Genomic DNA, 20,352 nt, shown 5'->3' on the forward strand with positions numbered 1-20,352 from the left:
ACACCCTCATATATATATATATATCTATATACAAATAAACAAATAAATTAAACAATCATTCTCCTCTCAACACCTGAATACCCCTCAATCAATTACCCTTTACTTGAGCATGTAGCTATCACCCAAAAACAGAAAGTAGGGCAAGATCGCAGGGTTTCGGAACGGTGCCGGCCCGAGAAAATTTCCCTCTGGAGTAAAGTAAAGTTTCTTCCCGGACCCGGTACTAAGAACCTCCCCAGCAAACAAGAAAAAGAGAAGAAAAAAAGGCAGGCAGGCACCTACCTACCTACCCAACATCTTCCAAAATGGCCGACGACGGTCTCCTTCTCAACTTCGCCATCCCGGACACGACAGTCCTCAGACCCGAAAAAACCAAAGTAAAAGGCGGCACATGGCGGGACCGACTCAGCGCAAAGAAAATCGCCGCGCACCGAACGAACAACCCGCGCAAAGAGAAATCAGCCTCAAATGGCGAGCAGAATAGCAACCCTCGGAATCCGAATCGCATTCAAGTATCCGGTCCGCGGCCGGTGAAGAGACAGCGCATTGAAGATGATGACGGAAACGGAGGATCGCAACCACGCCAGCAGCAGCAACAACATCCCGGGGCGCCCCGACAGTTCGTATCATCCCTGTTCTCGAAGAACCCGAGGCCCCGGAACGCCGTTGAAGAGAAGAACGAAGCCGGAGCCGAGGTAGAGGACGCCAAGCCGACGAACGCGCCGCTGATCGATGGACTGGACACATTCACGAACCTGGGACTATCGGCACCGCTGGCGGCGCATTTGCTGACAAAACTGGAGGTGAAGGCGCCGACAGCGATTCAGAAAGCGAGTATCACGCAACTATTGAAGGAGGAGAGTGATGCGTTCATACAGGCCGAGACCGGATCCGGAAAGACGATGGCGTATCTGCTGCCGCTTGTGCAACGGATAATGACGATTTCGCTGAATCAGAAGAAGAGGGAGGAAGGGGAGCAAGTGCAGCGCGATAGTGGGTTATTTGCTATTGTGTTGGCGCCGACGAGAGAGTTGTGTAAGCAGATTGCGGTGGTATTGGAGGGGTTGTTGCGATGTGCGCATTGGATTGTGGCGGGGACGGTGATTGGAGGAGAGAAGAAGAAGAGTGAGAAGGCGCGGTTGAGGAAGGGATTGAATATCTTGGTTGCGACGCCGGGACGGTTGGCGGATCATTTGGAGAATACGCAGGCGTTGGATGTGAGTAATGTGCGGTGGTTGGTGTTGGATGAGGGAGATCGGTTGATGGAGTTGGGGTTCGAGAAGGAGTTGGCGGGGATTATTCAGAAGCTGGATGCTAGGCAGCGCCCGAGTCGGATTCCTGGGATCCCCGCGAAGAGGACGACGATATTGTGTTCGGCTACGTTGAAGATGACTGTGCAGAAGCTGGGAGAGATCAGTTTGAAGGATGCGGTGCATATTCAGGCGGATCCCGCGGATGAAGATGGCGAGCCAAGAAAGAAGGACGAGGATGATGCGTTCCGGGTGCCGGCGCAGCTGAAGCAGTCATATGCGATTGTCGCGTCGAAGCTACGGCTTGTTACGCTTACGGCTTTTATGAAACGGACGTTTATGAGAAAGGGGTCTGTTATGAAGGCTATCATTTTTGTGTCTTGTGCGGACTCTGTCGACTTCCACTTTGAGGTGTTCACGCGGAAGAATGGAGATGAGGAAGAGAAGAAGGAAGAGAGTGAGGATAGTGATGAGGAGGATGCAGAAGAGAAGAGGAAGAAGCTCGGCGCTTCGGCTCATGGAACCATCGCGCCTGCCACGGCCTTTTCGAACCCCTCCAACCCGGTGGCGCTGCATAGACTGCACGGTTCTCTGCCTCAACATGTCCGGACAGCCACCCTGGGTGCTTTTGCCCGCAACCGCGAACCTTCCGTGCTCATCTGTACTGACGTTGCGTCCCGTGGTCTGGATCTGCCGAATGTTGACCTGGTCGTGGAGTACGACCCTGCCTTCAGCGCCGAGGACCATCTGCACAGAATCGGACGTACTGCGCGTCTGGGGCGTGACGGTCGTGCACTCATTTTCCTCATGCCCGGCTGTGAGGAGGGATACGTCGACATTCTGAAGAAGGGCTACCGGGACGGTGGAAAGGCTCTGACACGCAACAGCGCGGACGACATTCTGAAGCGCGGATTTGGAGGAAACGTCGAGTCGCAGAACGTAGACTGGGAGGAAAAGGCAACCGAATGGCAGCTGGATGTGGAACGATGGGCTTTGGAAAACAAAAACTACCTCGAAATGGCCCGGCGAGCTTATCAGTCTCATATTCGCGCCTATGCCACACATATCGCCAACGAGCGGAGCATGTTCAACATTAAGGAGCTTCATCTCGGACATCTGGCGAAGAGTTTCGCTCTGCGTGATCGTCCCAGCAAGATCAATGTCCCTGGTCTTCGCCAAGCACAGGCTGACACCAAGAAGGATTTCAAGGCCGACCGCAAACCGGTCGCTGGAAAGAAGAGGAAGGCTGGTGGTCACGACGACGACGATGATGATGTTCCTCGTCAAACCGACACTCTCACGGCAGCTCAAAAGATGAGGGCCAAGATGAAGGAGCACATGGCCGGTGCAAGCGAGTTCAATCTTGCTTGATCGGCAGCATACATGTAAATAGTAATTGACGACAAATCAATAGATATCCCACAATGAGATTTTTCCGTCCTTTGACCCAGCAGCTAACCAATGGGTGTTTTGCACCTTCTCGTATCTTTGGCGATGCACTGTTGCAAGCGAGAATTCAGTTTCTGCCCGTCCGGCAAGCTGGTTTTCTTGATTGCCATTGTCGTTAGGCGAAACCGTAGGCTTCTCCTCATCCGATTTCTCGCGTACTTCAAATACATCAACATCCGCAAACGCTACAGCGTAGCATCCATCTTTATGCCACTTCAAGACGGCTAGTTCTTTCATCGTCTTGCACGAGTAGACCCTGACCCTGGAGTCCCACCCGGCAGTCGCGAAAATCTTCCCATCAGACCGTATCCGCACACCTTGCTGGCCCGCATGCTTCGTGTTAATCGACCTGATCGGCAACTCTTCCGGGGCATGTCCTGGGCTACCCAGCGAAGGAATAGGATGCTTCGCCAGCACCGCATCGGCTGATGAAGAGAAGAAGTAATTGCCAGCAGGCGAAACGTGAAGCGACAGAACCGGTTGTGAGTGAGCCCGACAAACGTACAGCTTCTCCCATTTCCATGGCGTTTTGGTACTCTGCGTCAGGTCTTTTTCCTGTAACGATCCCCTGCAGCCATGGACCATAACTCGACCGTCTTCGTAAGCGGAAGCAACATACAACTCCCCAGATGGAGATATGACGAGGTTAGCCGCCATAACCATTCCAGTTTGCACTTCCGTATCCGCCGGAATGGTGCAGATACGTCTCTCCTGGGGGAGATGAAAGAGATCGATCGCGCCAGAGTTCAGAGCATTAGGGACGGCGATAAGCACTGATGAAAGAGAGGTGTTTTCTTTCGGGGCCTCACTGGCATCGCTTGCAGTATTTGCTTTATCCGGAGGAAGGAAAACCATGGAGAACGCGCAGAAATTCAGCGCATTCACCGGAAGCGAATGTACGAGCCATGGCTGGCTTGCGGCAGTCGATGAGGTTTTCTCGATGTCCACGGGGAGGACTTTCTGAAGAGACTCCTCATCCTGAAGGCTGAACCTCCATACGCGCAGTTTATGGTCTCTTCCATGCCTGTAGACACTGTTAGATGGCCCTTGAGAATGATGGAGAGTTAACACACGTGAACACCTCTGTAACAGCACCATTTCCGAAGCTAAAACCTTTGACTTCAAGAACAGTGCCGTCATGGGCCTTCCATGTCGCTCGAGGGCGCTTTGAGACTAGGTCCCATACGACAATCCATCCGTCTGCGTCTCCTGAAACGAGCCTTAGGTTTTGGTGGAATATCTGTAGCGCGTGGATGGCAGCGGCATGACCGCGTAAAATGTAAGTGGGGGTTGCCGGTGGTTGCCGCACCTGCGGGGATTGTGCGCTCATTTGTCGGCTCTAAGTTGCTGCTTTATATTATACTCGTGTATTAGTTATGAAAAGTCTGTTGCAGTCAGATAACTTGTTCCTTCAGTTGTCGTGATACTGCTTTGTGAACGGAGTGTGAAAAGATGCCGAACGGGAATCCAGAATGACCGCAGTCTTGGCAGTATGTTTTGTCTCCGCCAGCATGGAAGGATGCTACCGACTACACTGTATGACAGTGTGCGTGGCAGAATCAATGAGTGGTGAAGAATGCATTCATCTCTTGTTTCTTTTGAAGAAAAACTGACAAGCTCTTTTGGATCCTTAGTGATAGATTGCTGATGTAGACGAGTACTGGTAAGTGCTAGCCCATCTACTACAACTAGTAGTACTATCTGGTGAAGTATCAATAGAACAGTTGAAGCAAGATCCCGTCTGCTAACGAGAGCTGAGCCATGAGCCCGGAAAATTGATGGGATCAGTACTATCGTTTACGGAGAACTGGCTCAAGCTCCTCAGAAATAGGTGGGTACTCGTCAAGCAAGCGACTTCCTCGTCCGTTCTGATCTTCTCTGCTTCGTAATTCGACCTCCTCCGCTCGCACAACTCTCGACTCCATTAGCATCGCCTCGTTCAACAACACTGCTGGATGCCAGATACTCAGCGTAACATTGGCGATAAACATAGGCAGCCCATCGAAAAGACACCCTAGAATTTCATATGTGTAGGAATAACCACGCCATCCATTCGTAGACTCCACAATGCGATATGTATCCCGAACAATTATACAAACTAAAGCAAACGCAAGCACAGCTAACATTTTGAGCATTGGCATCCTCCAGACAAGTCGCTGTCTGGTACGAATTATCAGGTACCCGAACAGCACCATGAAGATATTGAGCGACAGGAGCTGTACGAGACTGCCTGCGTACAGGATATCGATTCCCAGGCTGACTGTTTTATCGACACTGGAGGCGACACTGGAGGCCTTGTGTGCCAGCGAACCCCCAATAACCTGGAGAATGAGACTAAGAAGCGCGATAGTCATGCAGATATCTGCCCACCGCTTCGGCCTGAAAGGTAGTCGAACTTGGTCTATAACTGCGTACATGAGATCTAAGACTCCGTAGATTCCGACGGTTGTAAAGTATGGAGCTAGTTGTATGTTTAGCCAGGGGCATTGCCAATATAAACTTCCTCAACTGTATACTTACCCGACATCAGAGTTGACAGCTGTATTTGCCATATGGCAAAGGTATATGGACAGCGGTAAGCCAAAGTACGGGCAAGCCATCCGATAAACTCAAGGGCAGCTCCAATCGAAAGCACCAGTCCTATCCAGGGATATATGGTATTGCATGCTTGCGAGACATGGGTTGTTAAGACACCCAGGAAAGCAATCGTGAAAAGGATTCCAGCTGTAAGAGAAGGGTGATAACCGAACAGCGGTGCAACCTCCGGATCGAATGGATAGCAGTTCCACAGTGGCATGATGTCCGGGATGGTCAGGTGAATATTGCTCAATTTCGTAGGAACTTTTATTGAGAAAGAAGACGAAGAAGACGAAGAAGACGAAGATGAAGAGAACATCACAGTGCTCTGTCGAGACTCTAGCAGGTAATTTTTGAGCAGGTAGTCTGGTATCAGTAAAAGGCAGGTGCGTTGAGGCCGGCAGTTGCACCAGCAGCCAGGAGCAAGAGAAAGGAAGCTGCTCCTTCAATTCATACCCATGGGCGAATCTCGTATGCTGGCATGATAACTAGCAATTCCCTTTGTGGCCAGCGTAGAATGTCCAACAGATAGTCACGAACTTCACTCCAGTCTCATCCAGGGTAAAGGCTGCTATCACAGTAGGGGTACTTTAAGGGTGTGGAGTGTGGAGTGTGGAGTTCTCATAGAACCAATAGATATTATGTGCCCTGGCTCAGATTGATGGAAGTCATTGTTTATGTATGCAGAGAGTGGATGAAGAAACTCACGGAGATGGGTTACCTCAGATGTGGAATGGGTAAGGAGAGGGAGGCAAAAGGAATTACGGATAGTCAAAGTAGGAGGATAGAGGTGTGAAGAAGGGGAGAGAGCGAGAAGAGATGAAGTTATGGATACTAATAGCAGGCAGCGAATGTTCCCTCAGCAGATTAAAAAGAAGTTTCCCTGTAGTTACGCAAAAGATACCATAGTTAGGTGAGGTCTGATGTTTTATCTGAAGTTGCAAATTGCAAGATGTAAGTATCTAATTCCACTCCCAGGAGTGTATAGATGTTCATCTGTCAAGCTGAGAGTGTGCCAGATGACTGTAATGTTGATTAAAGCAACAAAGCAGTATATAGAGGTAGTAAATTGAAGATAAAAATCATAATAGTGCCTGTCTAAGCGTTCCAATCAGTTAGAATATACCATCATCATAGCAGCGGTTGACTTCATTATTCTTTCATGTTTTGATGTGAGACAACATAGAGGTCAAGATGAACTCATGGACTACCATCAACTTAGAAATGCAGGCCCTGGTCATATCAAGATACATGCCTCCCAAGATCAATGCTCGATAGATAAGAGCTAGATTTTGTGGTAGAAGTTGAAGTTGAAGAAGAGGGAGAAGTAAACCATCTACACATGTCCCGCAGCGTAGTGAGGATCCGCCAGTTGGCCCGGGCAACACCGCCCTCGTGATTGGCTTCAAGCTGTAACTTGTGCTCAATTAATCGCATCATCCCATCACTCACAATTCATTCCCCTCTCTTTCAGCTGTTGGTTTCTCGCCGGCCCTCCTCTCCTCCCCCTCCTCCTTCCCTCCCCTCTCCTCAATTTCTTTCGCTCTCTTCATTTCCTCATCATCCTCGTCCCTACTCTTCATATATCCTCCTCTCCCTCATTCCCCACCTGGGCTCTCCACGCCTGGTGTCCGCTCCGGCGTCTATCTCCGCGACACAGCTACAGCTAAAACCATGCCAAGTGAGTCTGCTATGGTCGTGGCTCCCGCGGAGCTCCTGTGCCTCGTCTTCTTTCAAGCTAATAGAGTCTCGCCGTTGCAACAGTCCGTCCGCTCGATGAATGGGCCGCGACCCGCACCCAGTCCCTCCCCCTCTCAGCTCTCAAAGGGGCGGTTGTCGGTATCGATGCGTCGCACTACATTTCTCAACACCTCCTCCAACCGTCCACGCGCGAGCCCCTTCTGGTCGCCCTCGGCGGCTTTCCATTCGCACTGAAGAGCAATATTGAAAGAGAATTGAAAGCGTACAAGGATCTGGGCGTGGCATGTATCTTCGTGTTCAACGGTCTCGACTTTGGCAAAAAGGATCAACGACCCCACGTGCAGCAGGAGTCGGTCCGGGCATTCGAGCAGGCCTGGGATCTTTACGATCAACAGCAGGCGGATCAAGTGGTGGATGCGTTTAGCAGCGCCGGTATGTTCATGGTGGAATCCTGACTTTCTGGAGCGTCTGTCCCTGACTGTCGTCTGCCCTAGGCACCCCTCGACCCGAGTCGCTATACCGGTTCTTGCAGCGCATTCTTCTTCAACATGGCGTGGATTACATCGTTGCTCCCTACAGTGCTGCAGCTCAGGTACGAATGCCGCTGCCTCGGTTGGCTCCATTTTGCGCCATTCTGACTTTTGTGTTCTATAGCTCTCCTACCTGGCCAAGGGTCCGAACCCGCTGATCGATGCCATTTGCGGTCCCTCCGAAGTGTTGATGTTCGACGTGGATAAACTGATCACCCGCATTGAGATTGACCCGGCGCAATTTTTCTGGATCAACAAACAGACATGTCTGGAAGAACTAGGCCGCCTATCAAATGATCAGTTTTTGGACTTTTGCCTTCTTCTAGGCTCTTCCTTCCTTCAGCCCTTCCCTGGTTTCGAAACCCATGTTTTCCCTGGAAAGAACCCTACCGTCCGGGATGCTCTGCCAATGTTCAACGCGGCAGGACGAAGCGCACTGGCCCTCTGTGCTCAATTCGAAGAGGATCGCCGAATGCAGGAGCTCGAATACACGGATCGTTACAAGCGCGCATGCATGACTGTGAAACACCATGTTTATATCGATGTTGACGGCAGAGTAGGTCCCATGGACCAGGAGAATGCTTCGTCCGATATGCACGCGGTGATCGGCCTTCGCCTCCCAGAGGAGCTCTACTTCTACTTGTCCAAGGGAATTCTGGGTCCCGATGTGCCCAACTATTTGACGTCGGGTGAAGTCCTCATCTCGTTGCCGTTGGGCGTTGAGGACACGGAAATCTACCGCCAAGTCGCCGGCAGCACCCTCATACCCATCAGGACTCAGTCGATCTGCCTGCTGTCGAATTCCCTCCACCGGTTCTATCAAACCAAGGTCATTAACGTGCGGACGTGGTTTGATGAGAAATCACCCTCGACCATTAACCTCCGAGACCTTCCTTCAGTTAAGGATTCGATCCAGTCTTGGAAGATTTCCACCGAGCAGCTTCCAGAGAGTCTGCGGAAACTTCAGGCAAGTTAATTCTTCGCTTTTAATTGTAAGCGCTGCTAACCAGAGATTAGGGCTCATGTGGACGTTTCCAATTTGCTGTCCAGAGCTTGAAAGACAGTGACTTTGTCGCGAAGTCCGTGGCTACGAAAGACAGCAAGGTAGGCGTCCCCTGCCCCAGGTCGCAAGCGAGTGAGCTGACACATGCTAGCAATTATCGTCACAAGATGAGCTGCTTGCCAATGTCTTCTGGCGCTTCCTACAGCTTCGTGGATATATTGATGAGAAACATCGGCTTACCCAGTGGGGAGTATGCCTTGAGCAAGCATTGTCGGGACTTGATCCAGCCGATGCGCTTGAGGAGCCAACGTTCCTTGCCATTGAGATGATCAGGTTTGGCCTGCTCAACTCCAAGCAGTGGTTCTCCCATGTTTCCGGGGGTCCCATGAGAGGATCAGGTAAGATTGCAGGTTTATGTGGCCATAAAACAATGCTGATCTAGTCCACCCCAGACGAGGATAAAAGCCTTAACATGCTTGTTTCCCGCCTTGCTTGCATCGCCAAACTCCAGCACAAGAGCATCGGTTATTCTGGCCCACTAAGCCGGCAACTGCTCTGCTACCGATCCCTGATCTCCGAGGTTCGTTCTACGCTACGGACGCTCATTGAGGTTGTCCTGGCCAGTCTGCTCCTGAGCGGTGATGCTGACCGGGACCGAAACGATTGGGGCGAAATGAGCATCAAGTAAGTGAACATGTGGACATGGTGCGCCAATGCGACGTGATTTGACGCAATATAGGCTCCCCTTCATCGACGACAACGACTGTGGGCTTGGAATTGCTGTCCGTACCTACCTTGATGATCTGCCCTTGCAAGCGAATCCCACATCGCCAGAGGCGCGGGCAGAAGTGAAATCGAAGGGCAAGGAATGGTTCCAGCATAGTGACAGCTTTACGGGCAATCTGGACATGGCATTCAAGCTGTGGGATGCGGTGAGTACTACCCAGCAATCTTTTCTCCGGCCTCTCACTCATTTGCTTCCTAGGTATACCGCGGTACGCAGAGCGCGGGCAAGGAACTCAAGGAGGGCAAGCAATGGGAAGATGCAAACCGCTGGTTGGCCGAGCGGCGGTAAGGGACTGGTGTAGAGTATCCTCCTAGAAGGACCAGAGGAAACAACACTTATGACCACGACTTCACGAACCATGGCAGTCGTGTCTACTGGGGTGGTCCAGAACCACCTGAAAGCTTCGCCCGATTCTACTCCAGCCACGTTGTATAATTAGGAATCAAAGGGGCTGACAGGCGCTACATGAAGTAACATCATCCCCCCATCATAGCCAGAACCCATGAAAAGGGAGCGTAGTGGCAAATACAGGATTATATTTAGCCGTAAAGCCGCTGATCAAGCTGAAGTTGATTAGTGATGCTTAACTTACCAAGTGTCCTCTTTGACCCGCTCGGTCTCCGCAGCGCTTCCGCCTTCCACGCCGGGAGCTCATACGACTATATCTACACTCCGCCCAGCAACAACCCCTTCCCTCGCTGAACGGACAGGACCATTTGCTATTGACAAGTAACATTGTCAATCGCCCTGCTTCTACTTCTCCCTAAACCAAAACCACACCATCCATCATGGTCCGTCTCAGCAATCTCGTGAGCTGCCTCGGCCTGGCCTCCGCGGTCACCGCAGCAGTGGTCGATCTCGTCCCCAAGAACTTCGACGACGTCGTCCTCAAGTCCGGCAAGCCCGCTCTGGTTGAATTCTTCGCTCCCTGGTGCGGCCACTGCAAGAACCTCGCGCCCGTGTATGAAGAGCTGGGCCAGGCATTCGCCCATGCCTCCGACAAGGTCACCGTCGGCAAGGTTGATGCGGACGAGCACCGCGACTTGGGCCGCAAGTTCGGTGTCCAGGGATTCCCCACGCTAAAGTGGTTCGACGGAAAGAGTGACGAGCCGGAGGATTACAAGGGTGGTCGTGATTTGGAGAGTCTGTCTTCGTTCATCTCTGAGAAGACGGGCGTCAAGCCCCGTGGTCCTAAGAAGGAGCCCAGCAAGGTGGAGATGCTGAACGACGCGACTTTCAAGGGCGCTGTTGGTGGCGATAATGATGTTCTGGTTGCGTTCACCGCGCCGTGGTGTGGACGTGAGTATCCTCGTTTCATCGTTCCCGCTCTAGAAGCAAATCACTAACTACGGCCTTTTAAAACAGACTGCAAGAACCTCGCTCCTACCTGGGAAGCCCTGGCCAACGACTTCGTCCTCGAGCCCAACGTTGTGATCGCCAAGGTCGACGCCGACGCTGAGAACGGCAAGGCCACCGCCAGAGAGCAGGGCGTGTCCGGATACCCCACCATCAAGTTCTTCCCCAAGGGCTCTACGGAATCTGTTCCCTATGAGGGTGCCCGCTCTGAGCAGGCCTTCATTGACTTCCTCAACGAGAAGACCGGCACCCACCGTACCGTTGGCGGCGGACTCGACACCAAGGCCGGCACCATTGCTAGCCTGGACGAGCTGATTGCCAGCACTTCTGCTGCTGACCTGGCCGCCGCAGTCAAGAAGGCTGCTACGGAGCTTAAGGACAAGTACGCTCAGTACTACGTCAAGGTTGCGGACAAGCTGAGCCAGAACGCCGAGTATGCCGCTAAGGAGCTTGCTCGTCTGGAGAAGATCCTGGCCAAGGGTGGATCGGCCCCTGAGAAGGTGGATGACCTTATCTCCCGCAGCAACATCCTTCGCAAGTTTGTTGGTGAGGAGAAGGAGGCCAAGGATGAGCTGTAGATATTGTATGGATTATGACTTGTTTAGCTAGGGTATAGGCACCTAGTTTCTGTTACTCTGTATGATATCAAGAGGCAGTTATGAGAATGCTATCGATGCGAACAGTAAACCATCCATTTCCCATTCCCATGTATGTATACACAAGAACATAAGAGTATATAGTAGATGTAAATTGACAGTAAAAAGCGTATCTTCACATTCCACCTCAAATCACCACAACTCAGCAGTATATATCACCATCACCCCCTAATTCATAGACAACGAAAGAGGAAACCACCCCAAATATGAACAGAAACCCAAGTCCGATAACACCATAACCCCAAGCAAATCCCACAAGATTAACTCTCAATCATTTGATCAATCACTTCTCAGGACTCCCACTCCCAGCCGCACTCCCCACCACCGACCCCGTCCCCGTCTGCGACGCAGAAGCACCACCACCACCAGCCCCGGACGTCGTCGTCCCATCCACAACCGTAAACGAAGCCTCTAACTCATCCAACCGTCTCGCCATATCGTCCACTGTCCAGATACCCATAAATATCAGCGCTCACTTCTCTCAGATCAACAAGTATAAGAAGGAAGGATAAAGACGTACACTTCCCAAACATCTCCCGCGAAACACCATCGAATTTATGTTGTAGCTGGTCGAGAAGATCGTCCACTGCGGCGGAGAATTGGCCTTGCGCGTCGGAGTTCTAACATCAAGGTAAGGCTGTTAGCTGCGCTGTTTCGTTCGTGGGTATCTTTTTCCATCGGGTACTAAGTAGCAGGGATGGGGCGTACTTGAGTTGAGGTTGTTGGTGGGGGAGGGACAGCTTCGGCGGTGGATTCGGACATTTTGGTTTGGTGATTTCTTGGGTTGGATGAGGTGGATATGGAGTATTTGTATTAGGTGTCTGTGAGGGGATTGTTTTGTGGGGGTGATTGTTGTTGTATGTGAGGTAGTAAGGGAGTATGGAGTATAGGAGGGCGATTAGTAGGTAAGTTTAATGATGGTGATATAAGATGGAGGGCGATGCTGTATGCCGCTTTGGGTTTGGTGCCATGCGTTTACGGGGATTGGGTCTTGGCGTTGGGTTGGAAGGTGTGGTGCCTGAGGCAGTGGTTGTGATTGTGGTTGGAGATGGTTGTATGGATTGTTGGTCAGTTATGGAAATTGTTACATTATACTGATTGCTCGGACTATGTGGGAGTATGAAATAGTAGTGATAGAAAGCCGATTGTTTGGTTGTACTGTCACCTTGGAACGGTCTGCGGTGAATGCATTGTCTCTGAAGTATAAATGTGTCAACGTCCCGCGGAATGCATTCAGCGGGTGCATGCTGGTACTTGTTTTATTTCCACCAACACTTTGTTCTTGCCATGAACTTGAGTTCAGTAAATGAGTATGATATATTATTAATCTCTACTGTATAACTATTTATCCACAGTGGTAGCACTTTTCTGTGTCATTCTTCAACTAGTATACTAGTTGACGAAAGTATATTTCTTTGTGGCGGATTCGTATATATCTTGCACGCGTTATTCCTATCCGCATGGCTTACATAGTAAGACTTCTGTGCATGATCCATGCGCTTTTTTGTCACCATCGATGCTAAACACTTAGTTGCACATCCATGTGCGAAAGGAACGGCCTCCTGCCGACAAGATACTGCTGCACACCATCAATGGCGTTTGTATCATGCCTGGTGAGGATTATATGATTTATGTGATTGGCAGATGTAAGCACTGATAGATGAACCTCTATGCTATATTATGTACCCATCATGTCCACACAACCGAATGGTAACTATGGCAATTGCAGCACAGGTAGTGGGGCTTACCCTCTTCATTGAGTCATATCTTAGACCCTCTCACTGCACTCACTCTCTTTGTATCAGAGTAGATAGAACTGAACACCCTGTCTAAATAGTACTGGTCAGTACTCACTGGAACGTTATAAGCTATGGTATCTGCAGTCAAGCAGCTATGAAAAGGTAATGGCACTGGCGAATGTCCGTCAATATAAAGTAGACAACCCTGCATGACTGCAGATACACATCCTCGGCAAGAGCATTACAGACAACAGCAACCCACCAGCCGAATTCGCATTTCAAATAGAATCACCGGCGTTTAATCATGCCATTTGACCCGATTCGATCGATAGCCGATAGCCACGGCCGCGGACCCGAAGCCTGAGGGTTTGGTGGGCCAATGGCTGGCCCATCGGCTCGACCCGCATTGAGTGTCACTGATACAAATAAAGTAGTAGTATTCAAGCTGTCCGATAACGTCGCATTCCCTTATATAAAGTCGTGGTCATCTCCACTTCTACGAAATCTGTTTCTATCCTTGTTCCAATATCCCTCCACATACATCTGAGGCAACAGCAACATGTCTGACGTTGGCCCTCCCATCGAGCTGCCCGTGCTGGACATCTCCAACCCCCTCGATCCGGAGGCGGGGAAGGCCCTTCTGGCAGCTGCCACCAAGTATGGCTTTTTGTATGTCGACAGCCGAGGGACCGACTTTACGACCGCGGAGGTGGATCGTGCATTTGAACTGGTGTGTCCTTTGCCATAACTTCAAACATCGTATACTAATATAGTGGATTACAGTCCAAGAAGTTCTTCGCATCCCCGGTTGAAGAAAAGGCCGCTTGTCGCATTGAACCCAACGTGCGTGATACCTCCACCCAACTATCTACAATGCCGTAGAAATCAACATCTAATCCTCCTCAGAACCGCGGCTGGTCTGGCATGCACTCCGAGACCCTGGATCCGGAGCATCAGCGAGTAAGCATACATTCACCATCTATCAACATAGTATACCAATCACTAACCACGCCCCCACAGACCGGCGATTTCAAAGAGTATACCATCCATCTACACCACCCACCACACCCATCACCAACCTACTAACACTAAATAATCAATAGAGCCTTCAACTTCGGCGAATTCACCAACAACAACAAAGCCCAACAACCCCTCCCGGCATCCCTAATCCCCCACGAAACCGAAATCGCCCAATTCGCCTCTCTCTGCAACAAAACCTGCACTCGGATCCTAACCCTCCTGGCGCTGGGACTCGGCGTAAGCAGCCAGCCCCAATACAATATCAATAAATCACAAAACTAACAATAACATCCAGATCCCCCCCACCTTCTTCACCACCCGCCACGACCCCACCACGGGCCCAACAGGCAGCATCCTGCGCTACCTCTTCTACCCCAGCATAACCTCCCCATTGACCTCAACCTACTCACACAAAACCGACGTCCGGGCCGGCGCCCACAGCGACTACGGCTCCATCACGCTGTTGTTCCAGCGCCCGGGACAGCCAGGATTGGAGATTCTCACTCCAGATGGGGCAGGGTGGGCGCCTGTTCCTGTAATCCCTAGGTCTTCTTCTTCTTCTTCTACAAGCTTAGAAGGGAGCGAATACCCGTTCCCGCCCATCCTCGTCAACATCGGCGACTTACTCAGTTACTGGACGGACGGATTGCTCAAGAGTACAGTGCACAGGGTGGTATTCCCCGTGTCGGAGCAGCAGAGGCCCAACGCGCAGGATCGGTATAGTATTGTGTATTTCTGTCATCCGTTGGATCGGACGGAGTTGGTGCCCGTGCCAAGTAATGTTGTGGAGGAGTTTAGGAGGGGTAAGAGTAAGGAGGGGGGAGATGGGGGAGTCAGGGTTGGGTTTGGAGGTGGGGCGGGGATGTTGGAGGAGGGGAAGAGGGCGTTGACGGCGCAGGAACATTTGATGGCCAGGTTGGATGCTACGTACGGGTTTCGGAGGGAGAAAGAAGGAGAGGCTTGAATTTACTTAGGTTAAGGTGGTTGGTGGGAGAGAAAGTGTCAAGTGAATACGTACTAGATATTCAATAGCCACCGTCCAATTCATACGAGGCCGCTCGTGTATGCACAGGTTCCAATGATGATGCACAACCCAACTGGCTAAGTCGGACCCGGGCTCATAGCCCCTGCTCCGGCCCAGCCTCATCTTCGCAACAACAAGCAAAAGAGGTAATCACAATGCCCAAAGAAATCGCTCCAGAAAGATTGTGGGGGAGAGCTGGTTCACAATGCTAGATAGATCGGGCTACTCACAAAAGAAAATCGTCGGGCGTCAGGACGGAGAGGAACTAGGGGCTCGAACAATGACGGAGAGGAAGATGAAATAGGAGACAGAACAACAATCCAAGATAAGTAAAAAGGTGCATGCATTCATGACCGCTAGTATCAATCCATATGACCGGGAATCAGGCTTTATGCCCCGCGTTAATCAAACAGGTTGAAAAAAAAAAAAAAAAAAAAAAAAAAAAATCGAAATGTGATGAATAAAATTCGACGACATACAAGAGGTATCTTTGGGATGAAGAGCAACGCCGCCAGGTTTTGAAATGCCATGCACGGGTAGACGTGAAACCCTCGGAAACGAAACGGAATGACGAAATGGTAACAGATGACAGATACGACGCTATGCAAGCCGGTATGCATTAGAGGTATTAAACAGTTTCATGCGTTCATATCATGGCGTGGTGTGGCACCAGTGACGGTGATACACCCACGCTGCCTTCTGGCAGTCTTTGCTGCAGTACTTGGTGCGGCGGCAGCGCCGGCACTTTGCAAACTGTCGCTGGAATTCCTCCCACTTTCCACACTTATAGTATGCGCACTGCCGGATGCCGCCTCTCGACTCGTCCTTGCGGCAGAGATTCCGCATCACCACACATGCCCAGTATTGCATGTCCTTGGAGTGGTGGCGAACCGTGAATTTCTCCACCAAGGGGAAGATGTTGACATCGTCCGGAAGCAGGTATTCATCTTCCTCCTCTGCAGGTTCGATGGGTGATACGCCATCCTCCAACATTTGGAGCTCACGGTCAACCTTGAGCTTAGGGACGAGGTGGGAGTGCTGGAAGTAAGACCGCAGGTTGCAGTACTTGGACACATAGGCAAGGAGCTGAAGCGACATGAGGACATCTTCATCCTTAGGCATCGTCGTCAAGACGCCTTGGACGGCTGTGGTTGATCGGTCACGCACGTACAGTGAGTATGGGCTGGGAACAACAGCAGGCGAGTTGGCAGTATTAGGGGCTTGCGTGGGTGAAAGGCCCAAAGCCCCATTCGTGCGCGTTGCGTCGTTGTTAATCATGCTGCCATCCACAGTAGAACGGTGGGTGATGTTGAATGTCTCGGCTTCCTGGCTTTCGGAAGTATCATTAACAGTCAAGTCGTGCGTGTTGGAAACACCTTCCAGCACAGTTTGCCTGTCGCCGTCATCGTCGATCTCCATACGATTTTGGATGCCAACGATTGGCTCAGCTGTCTCTCCAGAACCCGGGTCGTCACCCAGAGTCGAGCCCTCGCCGTTTCCATCATCCGACTCACCAGAGGCTGATTGCTGTTGCCTCAGGGTAGGCCGTGGTCGGGCGGGAGCGACTTGTGTGTTGCTGCGCAGCTGCGCAGGACCGCTGGGAGTGGTTGGGGAGTCGGGCTGAGACGCAAGGCCATTCTGGAAGCCAGGAAGCATGCTGGGCAGCCTCTCTGTGTCGCGCACGGGGCGCAAGCCAAAGCCATCGGCTGCATCCATGGGAGGAAGGGCAGTGGCAAGGGGCTGCATCACCCGGTAGCGGTGAGCAGCATGGGCATAGCGGGTATCATTGGATCTAAGGTTATGGGCATCCTGCCCAAAGGTGCTCCGTTCCGGTGGGGAGGTCACAGGCACCCGGGGGGACGAGGTGATGTCCATGGCGTTCGAGTCCGAGGCATGGCTGTCTTGGTAGAAAGGGGGAATTTCAATGTGAGGCGGTGGCGCCTGGCGGCGAGAAGGACGTTGCTCGGTGTTTGTCGATTGGTCCACATACACTGGACGCGAAGGGGCGTCGCTGCTGATGGGTGCAGCCTTGGAGTGGTGTCGTGACGAATGTCTCTGACTTTCTGAATCCGCCCGTGCGCGGGCTTTCTCGACCACTTTAATATAGTTATCAAGTATGGTGGCAATCACTGGCACCATATCGGCTTCGACTACTCGAGTCCTCACACTCTCCGAGCCCCGCACACCAATATTGACAACACATTGGAAGGCGAGGCTCCACTTCCACATCTCCATCAAATCCCGACTCCGGCCCTCCTTAAGGATACATACCAGCCGTTCGATGCCGCCATCGACGGTCAGAATATCGCGGATTCGGGCTGATGATGTGGTGAGGTAGGCCAAATGATTGAGTGAGTTAATGAGTGGTAGCGTTGATGTGCAATCCAAGGCACGCCGGTCGTAGAGGGTGGTTGTGATATTTACAGAGGCCTTGTTGACATTTGGGATGCTGAAGTTGACCTCCCGCATGGTGGGCGAGAGGATGGATATCTGACACGGGATGAAGACCGGTCGGTTGAAGAGGAGGAAGTGATATCTCGATCAAGGGTGATGTACTCCAGCCCCTATGGTGAGATGGGAAGATCGACGGTTAGGAACGTGACCGGGCGAAGAAACGAGGAAAGGAGAATTGAGTCTGAGGCGAAATCCGTATCGATTATATTCCCGTCATCAAGTCTGAGTCAGATGTACAATAGTGAACAATGAGAGGGTGCTGTTGAGCAGGCTGATGGACGGGAGGATGGGACAGGAGATCGTAGAACGATAGACGAGCGGCGTGAAAGGGGAGAGAGGATTGTTCAGGCCAAGACCCGGTCCGTCAGAGCCTGGCGGCCACGATGAATCACGGAAGGAGAGTAGGCGTCGACGAAGACGGGGGGGAAGCGAGACGCAGGGACTGAGATTAGGCTAGGGAAAGACTGCGGAAATAGGCCAAGTTAAATTGGATGATGCCGCGAAAAGGCACTTGGGGTTAAGGCGAAGGGTGAATGAAAATGGCGACCGAGGGGGAAGTTGAGATCGAAAGGAGGAGAGGAGGAGGAGAGAAGGTCGGACTGGAAAAGCGAAAGCGGAGAGACCAACGCTGGCCGTGTCAGGCGGTTTCGTCCTCCAGGCTTTTTGGCCCGCCACCCTTTTGCCTCTCTTTTCGCTCTCCCTGTGTCCTGCTCCCTCCTTCGGATTTACTAAAAAAACAGGGATCTTCTCCAGGTCCTCTCTCGCCCGGAAATTATATCTATCAACTTGGACCATCGCGGAACCGACAAGTATGAGCGATATTGTGCCGCGTCTTTGCGCCCTTACGACCGTGATGACCAATTTCCTTCGGCGTTCTTCCTCTGCCTCTCGGGGTTTGCCACCGAATTCAGCATCCGACAACCTGACCCCCTTCTGACTGAAGATCTACCTGGTGACTTTCTTTGCTACACAGTCCTAGACTTCCCCAGTGGTATTTTCCCTTGGTCAACCAAACTTCATATCTACAGTAATAGCACGGTGTCGCTTTTCGGACAGTGCCCCCAAGGTCGCGCGCATAACCCATCTTCTCGAACGGTCCCCATTTACCAGAACAAGCGGAGTCCTGCGTAGATCCAGGAGCAATGACCAGCCCGAGCACCCACCGGTGGTCCTGCATATGACTGAAGTGGTTAAGAACATTGGAATACTCATCTTATAGTCTCTTTCTCGGCCTTGGTCACGAGTTCACCCCCCCTTCATGTCGCTGGTGGTACGACTACAACGCTAAGTCCCCCAGGTACACCGGTCGTCATGACCCTTTAGGGGCTATCATCCCAGGGGGCAGAAGGGTGTGTTTATCTTATTGTATGGGACCGTGCGACATGATTGGTATCCCTTTCATAGGAATAATGTGTTTCTGATTTTCAGTCATTATTGATAATTTGGTAATATCCGATTTGGCTATCTTTCCGCGATCTCTATCCCTTATTATGTGTCATTTATCTCCTGGTTTTCGCATGAGATAGTTCTTTACCCGCGGATAGATATGGATAGGGATATCGAGATAGTAGTAAAGAGAAAGACTGAGCAATCATCAAATTCAACTTAATCTCCTGTGTTATTACTCTGGCGGATGATATATTTAGATTTGCAGGATACTTAGTGTGTTTAGTAGTAGATGTCGTTGGTAGACACCCCTGCTAGAGTCCTAAGGCTAATCAACCAGTCCTTGTGAAGAAATCAAGGCCATCCTCACAACTTGAGAGGCACGGGTCAAATCAGTCAGTCATCATTGTCCTGGAAAATCTGGCAAGCAATCAACAATCAAAGCCTCCCCTTACCCCTCTATCACAAAGCGCACAGACAGTCCGTCACATTCTATGATTAGAAACACAGGCACATCTAGGCGCGAACCGCTGCGGACAAGATACCCAGCATTAACCGCCCACGAAGAAGCCAATGCCGGTCCGGACGAATCACGCACGATCATGGAGCTTCCAGATACACCCACATGCATCGAGCGGGCTGAAGATGCTGCGAACTAGCTTGCTTATCCCCCAGATAGTGTGAAGGGTTCAGTTTCATCGTCGATGAGTTTGAGTCTGTGATTGATGGGAGAGTCAGCCTTGGCTATATATAGAACAGCTCTAGTTAGCGCTGGGTGCTTCTGGAAGGAGACTTTCGCTGGAAAGCCTGTATCATGATGTGATTGCTTAGTTGCCGACATCAACATGGGCTGACATGCATGTTTCGCTCGGTCGTCGCGTTGAGCCTATATCTATAATTGACACAAGCAGCTAGTAATTCGCCTATGTGTTCGAGATCTGTAGTGTCAGAAATCGAACCGCCCTGGTATCTCCGGGGGACTAGAGACAGCCGTCCCGTCACCTTCTTTTCTATATTTGAAATCAGGATCGCTAACTAGCCTTGTCTAGATTGCTCTACTATCTGTGCCTTGGCGCTTTCTCGGACATCTAACTCCGCTGTGCGAACTTGGTACACCGCAGTAGCACAAGGTGTCATCCGTAAGGCGGACTTTTATATTGCAGTACATACTGGGTACTAGTCGATTTGACATAGCCTCGGCCCCGGCATGAGGCGCTGCACCGGGCAGCAATTCAATGTATATTCCTGCAAAGGGAATGATGTATTGCTTTATTAGCATGCAGGTAGTAGTAATCTGCATGAAGAGGGTACTCTGCATGAGATTTATAAATCATAATGCAGTGGGTCGTCACGATCTGAACTACACCCATAGAACCAATGAACAGTCGTGCACTGACAAGTAAGTTAGGAGCAACTAAAT

The 20,352-nt window shown here is 51.2% G+C and overlaps 10 protein-coding genes across 10 annotated transcripts; 6 read left to right on the plus strand and 4 right to left on the minus strand.

The window, feature by feature from the left end:
• Nucleotides 1–305: 305 nt before the first annotated feature.
• On the plus strand, nt 306–2,621 carry An18g01980 (uncharacterized protein; the record flags this gene model as incomplete). The annotated part of the gene is made up of 1 exon (XM_001398620.3): nt 306–2,621. One exon carries the CDS (start codon nt 306–308, stop codon nt 2,619–2,621), a length of 2,316 nt encoding a protein of 771 aa, XP_001398657.1.
• A 36-nt stretch (nt 2,622–2,657) lies between these two features.
• An18g01990 (uncharacterized protein) lies at nt 2,658–4,029 on the minus strand (the record flags this gene model as incomplete). The annotated part of the gene is made up of 2 exons (XM_059745625.1): nt 2,658–3,723; nt 3,773–4,029. The coding sequence occupies 2 exons, from the start codon at nt 4,027–4,029 to the stop codon at nt 2,658–2,660; spliced, it is 1,323 nt and encodes a 440-aa protein (XP_059605012.1).
• A 44-nt stretch (nt 4,030–4,073) lies between these two features.
• On the minus strand, nt 4,074–5,496 carry An18g02000 (uncharacterized protein; the record flags this gene model as incomplete). Its single annotated transcript, XM_059745626.1, has 4 exons — nt 4,074–4,378; nt 4,501–4,859; nt 4,938–5,160; nt 5,220–5,496. The coding sequence occupies 4 exons, from the start codon at nt 5,494–5,496 to the stop codon at nt 4,074–4,076; spliced, it is 1,164 nt and encodes a 387-aa protein (XP_059605013.1).
• Nucleotides 5,497–6,950: 1,454 nt separating this feature from the next.
• An18g02010 (uncharacterized protein) lies at nt 6,951–9,585 on the plus strand (the record flags this gene model as incomplete). The annotated part of the gene is made up of 9 exons (XM_001398623.3): nt 6,951–6,957; nt 7,041–7,409; nt 7,472–7,569; nt 7,632–8,474; nt 8,525–8,611; nt 8,662–8,908; nt 8,963–9,194; nt 9,250–9,442; nt 9,496–9,585. The coding sequence occupies 9 exons, from the start codon at nt 6,951–6,953 to the stop codon at nt 9,583–9,585; spliced, it is 2,166 nt and encodes a 721-aa protein (XP_001398660.1).
• Nucleotides 9,586–10,085: 500 nt separating this feature from the next.
• On the plus strand, nt 10,086–11,231 carry tigA (disulfide isomerase tigA-Aspergillus niger; the record flags this gene model as incomplete). Its single annotated transcript, XM_001398624.3, has 2 exons — nt 10,086–10,596; nt 10,663–11,231. 2 exons carry the CDS (start codon nt 10,086–10,088, stop codon nt 11,229–11,231), a joined length of 1,080 nt encoding a protein of 359 aa, XP_001398661.1.
• A 361-nt stretch (nt 11,232–11,592) lies between these two features.
• On the minus strand, nt 11,593–12,071 carry An18g02030 (uncharacterized protein; the record flags this gene model as incomplete). Its single annotated transcript, XM_001398625.3, has 3 exons — nt 11,593–11,753; nt 11,830–11,929; nt 12,018–12,071. 3 exons carry the CDS (start codon nt 12,069–12,071, stop codon nt 11,593–11,595), a joined length of 315 nt encoding a protein of 104 aa, XP_001398662.1.
• Nucleotides 12,072–12,915: 844 nt separating this feature from the next.
• An18g02040 (uncharacterized protein) lies at nt 12,916–13,334 on the plus strand (the record flags this gene model as incomplete). The annotated part of the gene is made up of 3 exons (XM_059745627.1): nt 12,916–12,955; nt 13,147–13,210; nt 13,268–13,334. The coding sequence occupies 3 exons, from the start codon at nt 12,916–12,918 to the stop codon at nt 13,332–13,334; spliced, it is 171 nt and encodes a 56-aa protein (XP_059605014.1).
• A 273-nt stretch (nt 13,335–13,607) lies between these two features.
• On the plus strand, nt 13,608–15,304 carry An18g02050 (uncharacterized protein; the record flags this gene model as incomplete). The annotated part of the gene is made up of 7 exons (XM_059745628.1): nt 13,608–13,778; nt 13,832–13,891; nt 13,931–14,085; nt 14,152–14,305; nt 14,364–14,995; nt 15,043–15,055; nt 15,101–15,304. 7 exons carry the CDS (start codon nt 13,608–13,610, stop codon nt 15,302–15,304), a joined length of 1,389 nt encoding a protein of 462 aa, XP_059605015.1.
• A 439-nt stretch (nt 15,305–15,743) lies between these two features.
• An18g02060 (uncharacterized protein) lies at nt 15,744–17,561 on the minus strand (the record flags this gene model as incomplete). Its single annotated transcript, XM_001398628.3, has 1 exon — nt 15,744–17,561. One exon carries the CDS (start codon nt 17,559–17,561, stop codon nt 15,744–15,746), a length of 1,818 nt encoding a protein of 605 aa, XP_001398665.1.
• Nucleotides 17,562–18,037: 476 nt separating this feature from the next.
• Nucleotides 18,038–19,591, plus strand: An18g02070 (hypothetical protein; the record flags this gene model as incomplete). The annotated part of the gene is made up of 6 exons (XM_059745629.1): nt 18,038–18,062; nt 18,140–18,248; nt 18,287–18,673; nt 18,766–18,895; nt 19,225–19,277; nt 19,333–19,591. The coding sequence occupies 6 exons, from the start codon at nt 18,038–18,040 to the stop codon at nt 19,589–19,591; spliced, it is 963 nt and encodes a 320-aa protein (XP_059605016.1).
• Between the last annotated feature and the right edge of the window lie 761 nt (nt 19,592–20,352).

The sequence above is a fragment of the Aspergillus niger genome (genome assembly GCF_000002855.4).
Source record: "Aspergillus niger supercontig An18".
NCBI lineage: Eukaryota > Fungi > Ascomycota > Eurotiomycetes > Eurotiales > Aspergillaceae > Aspergillus > Aspergillus niger.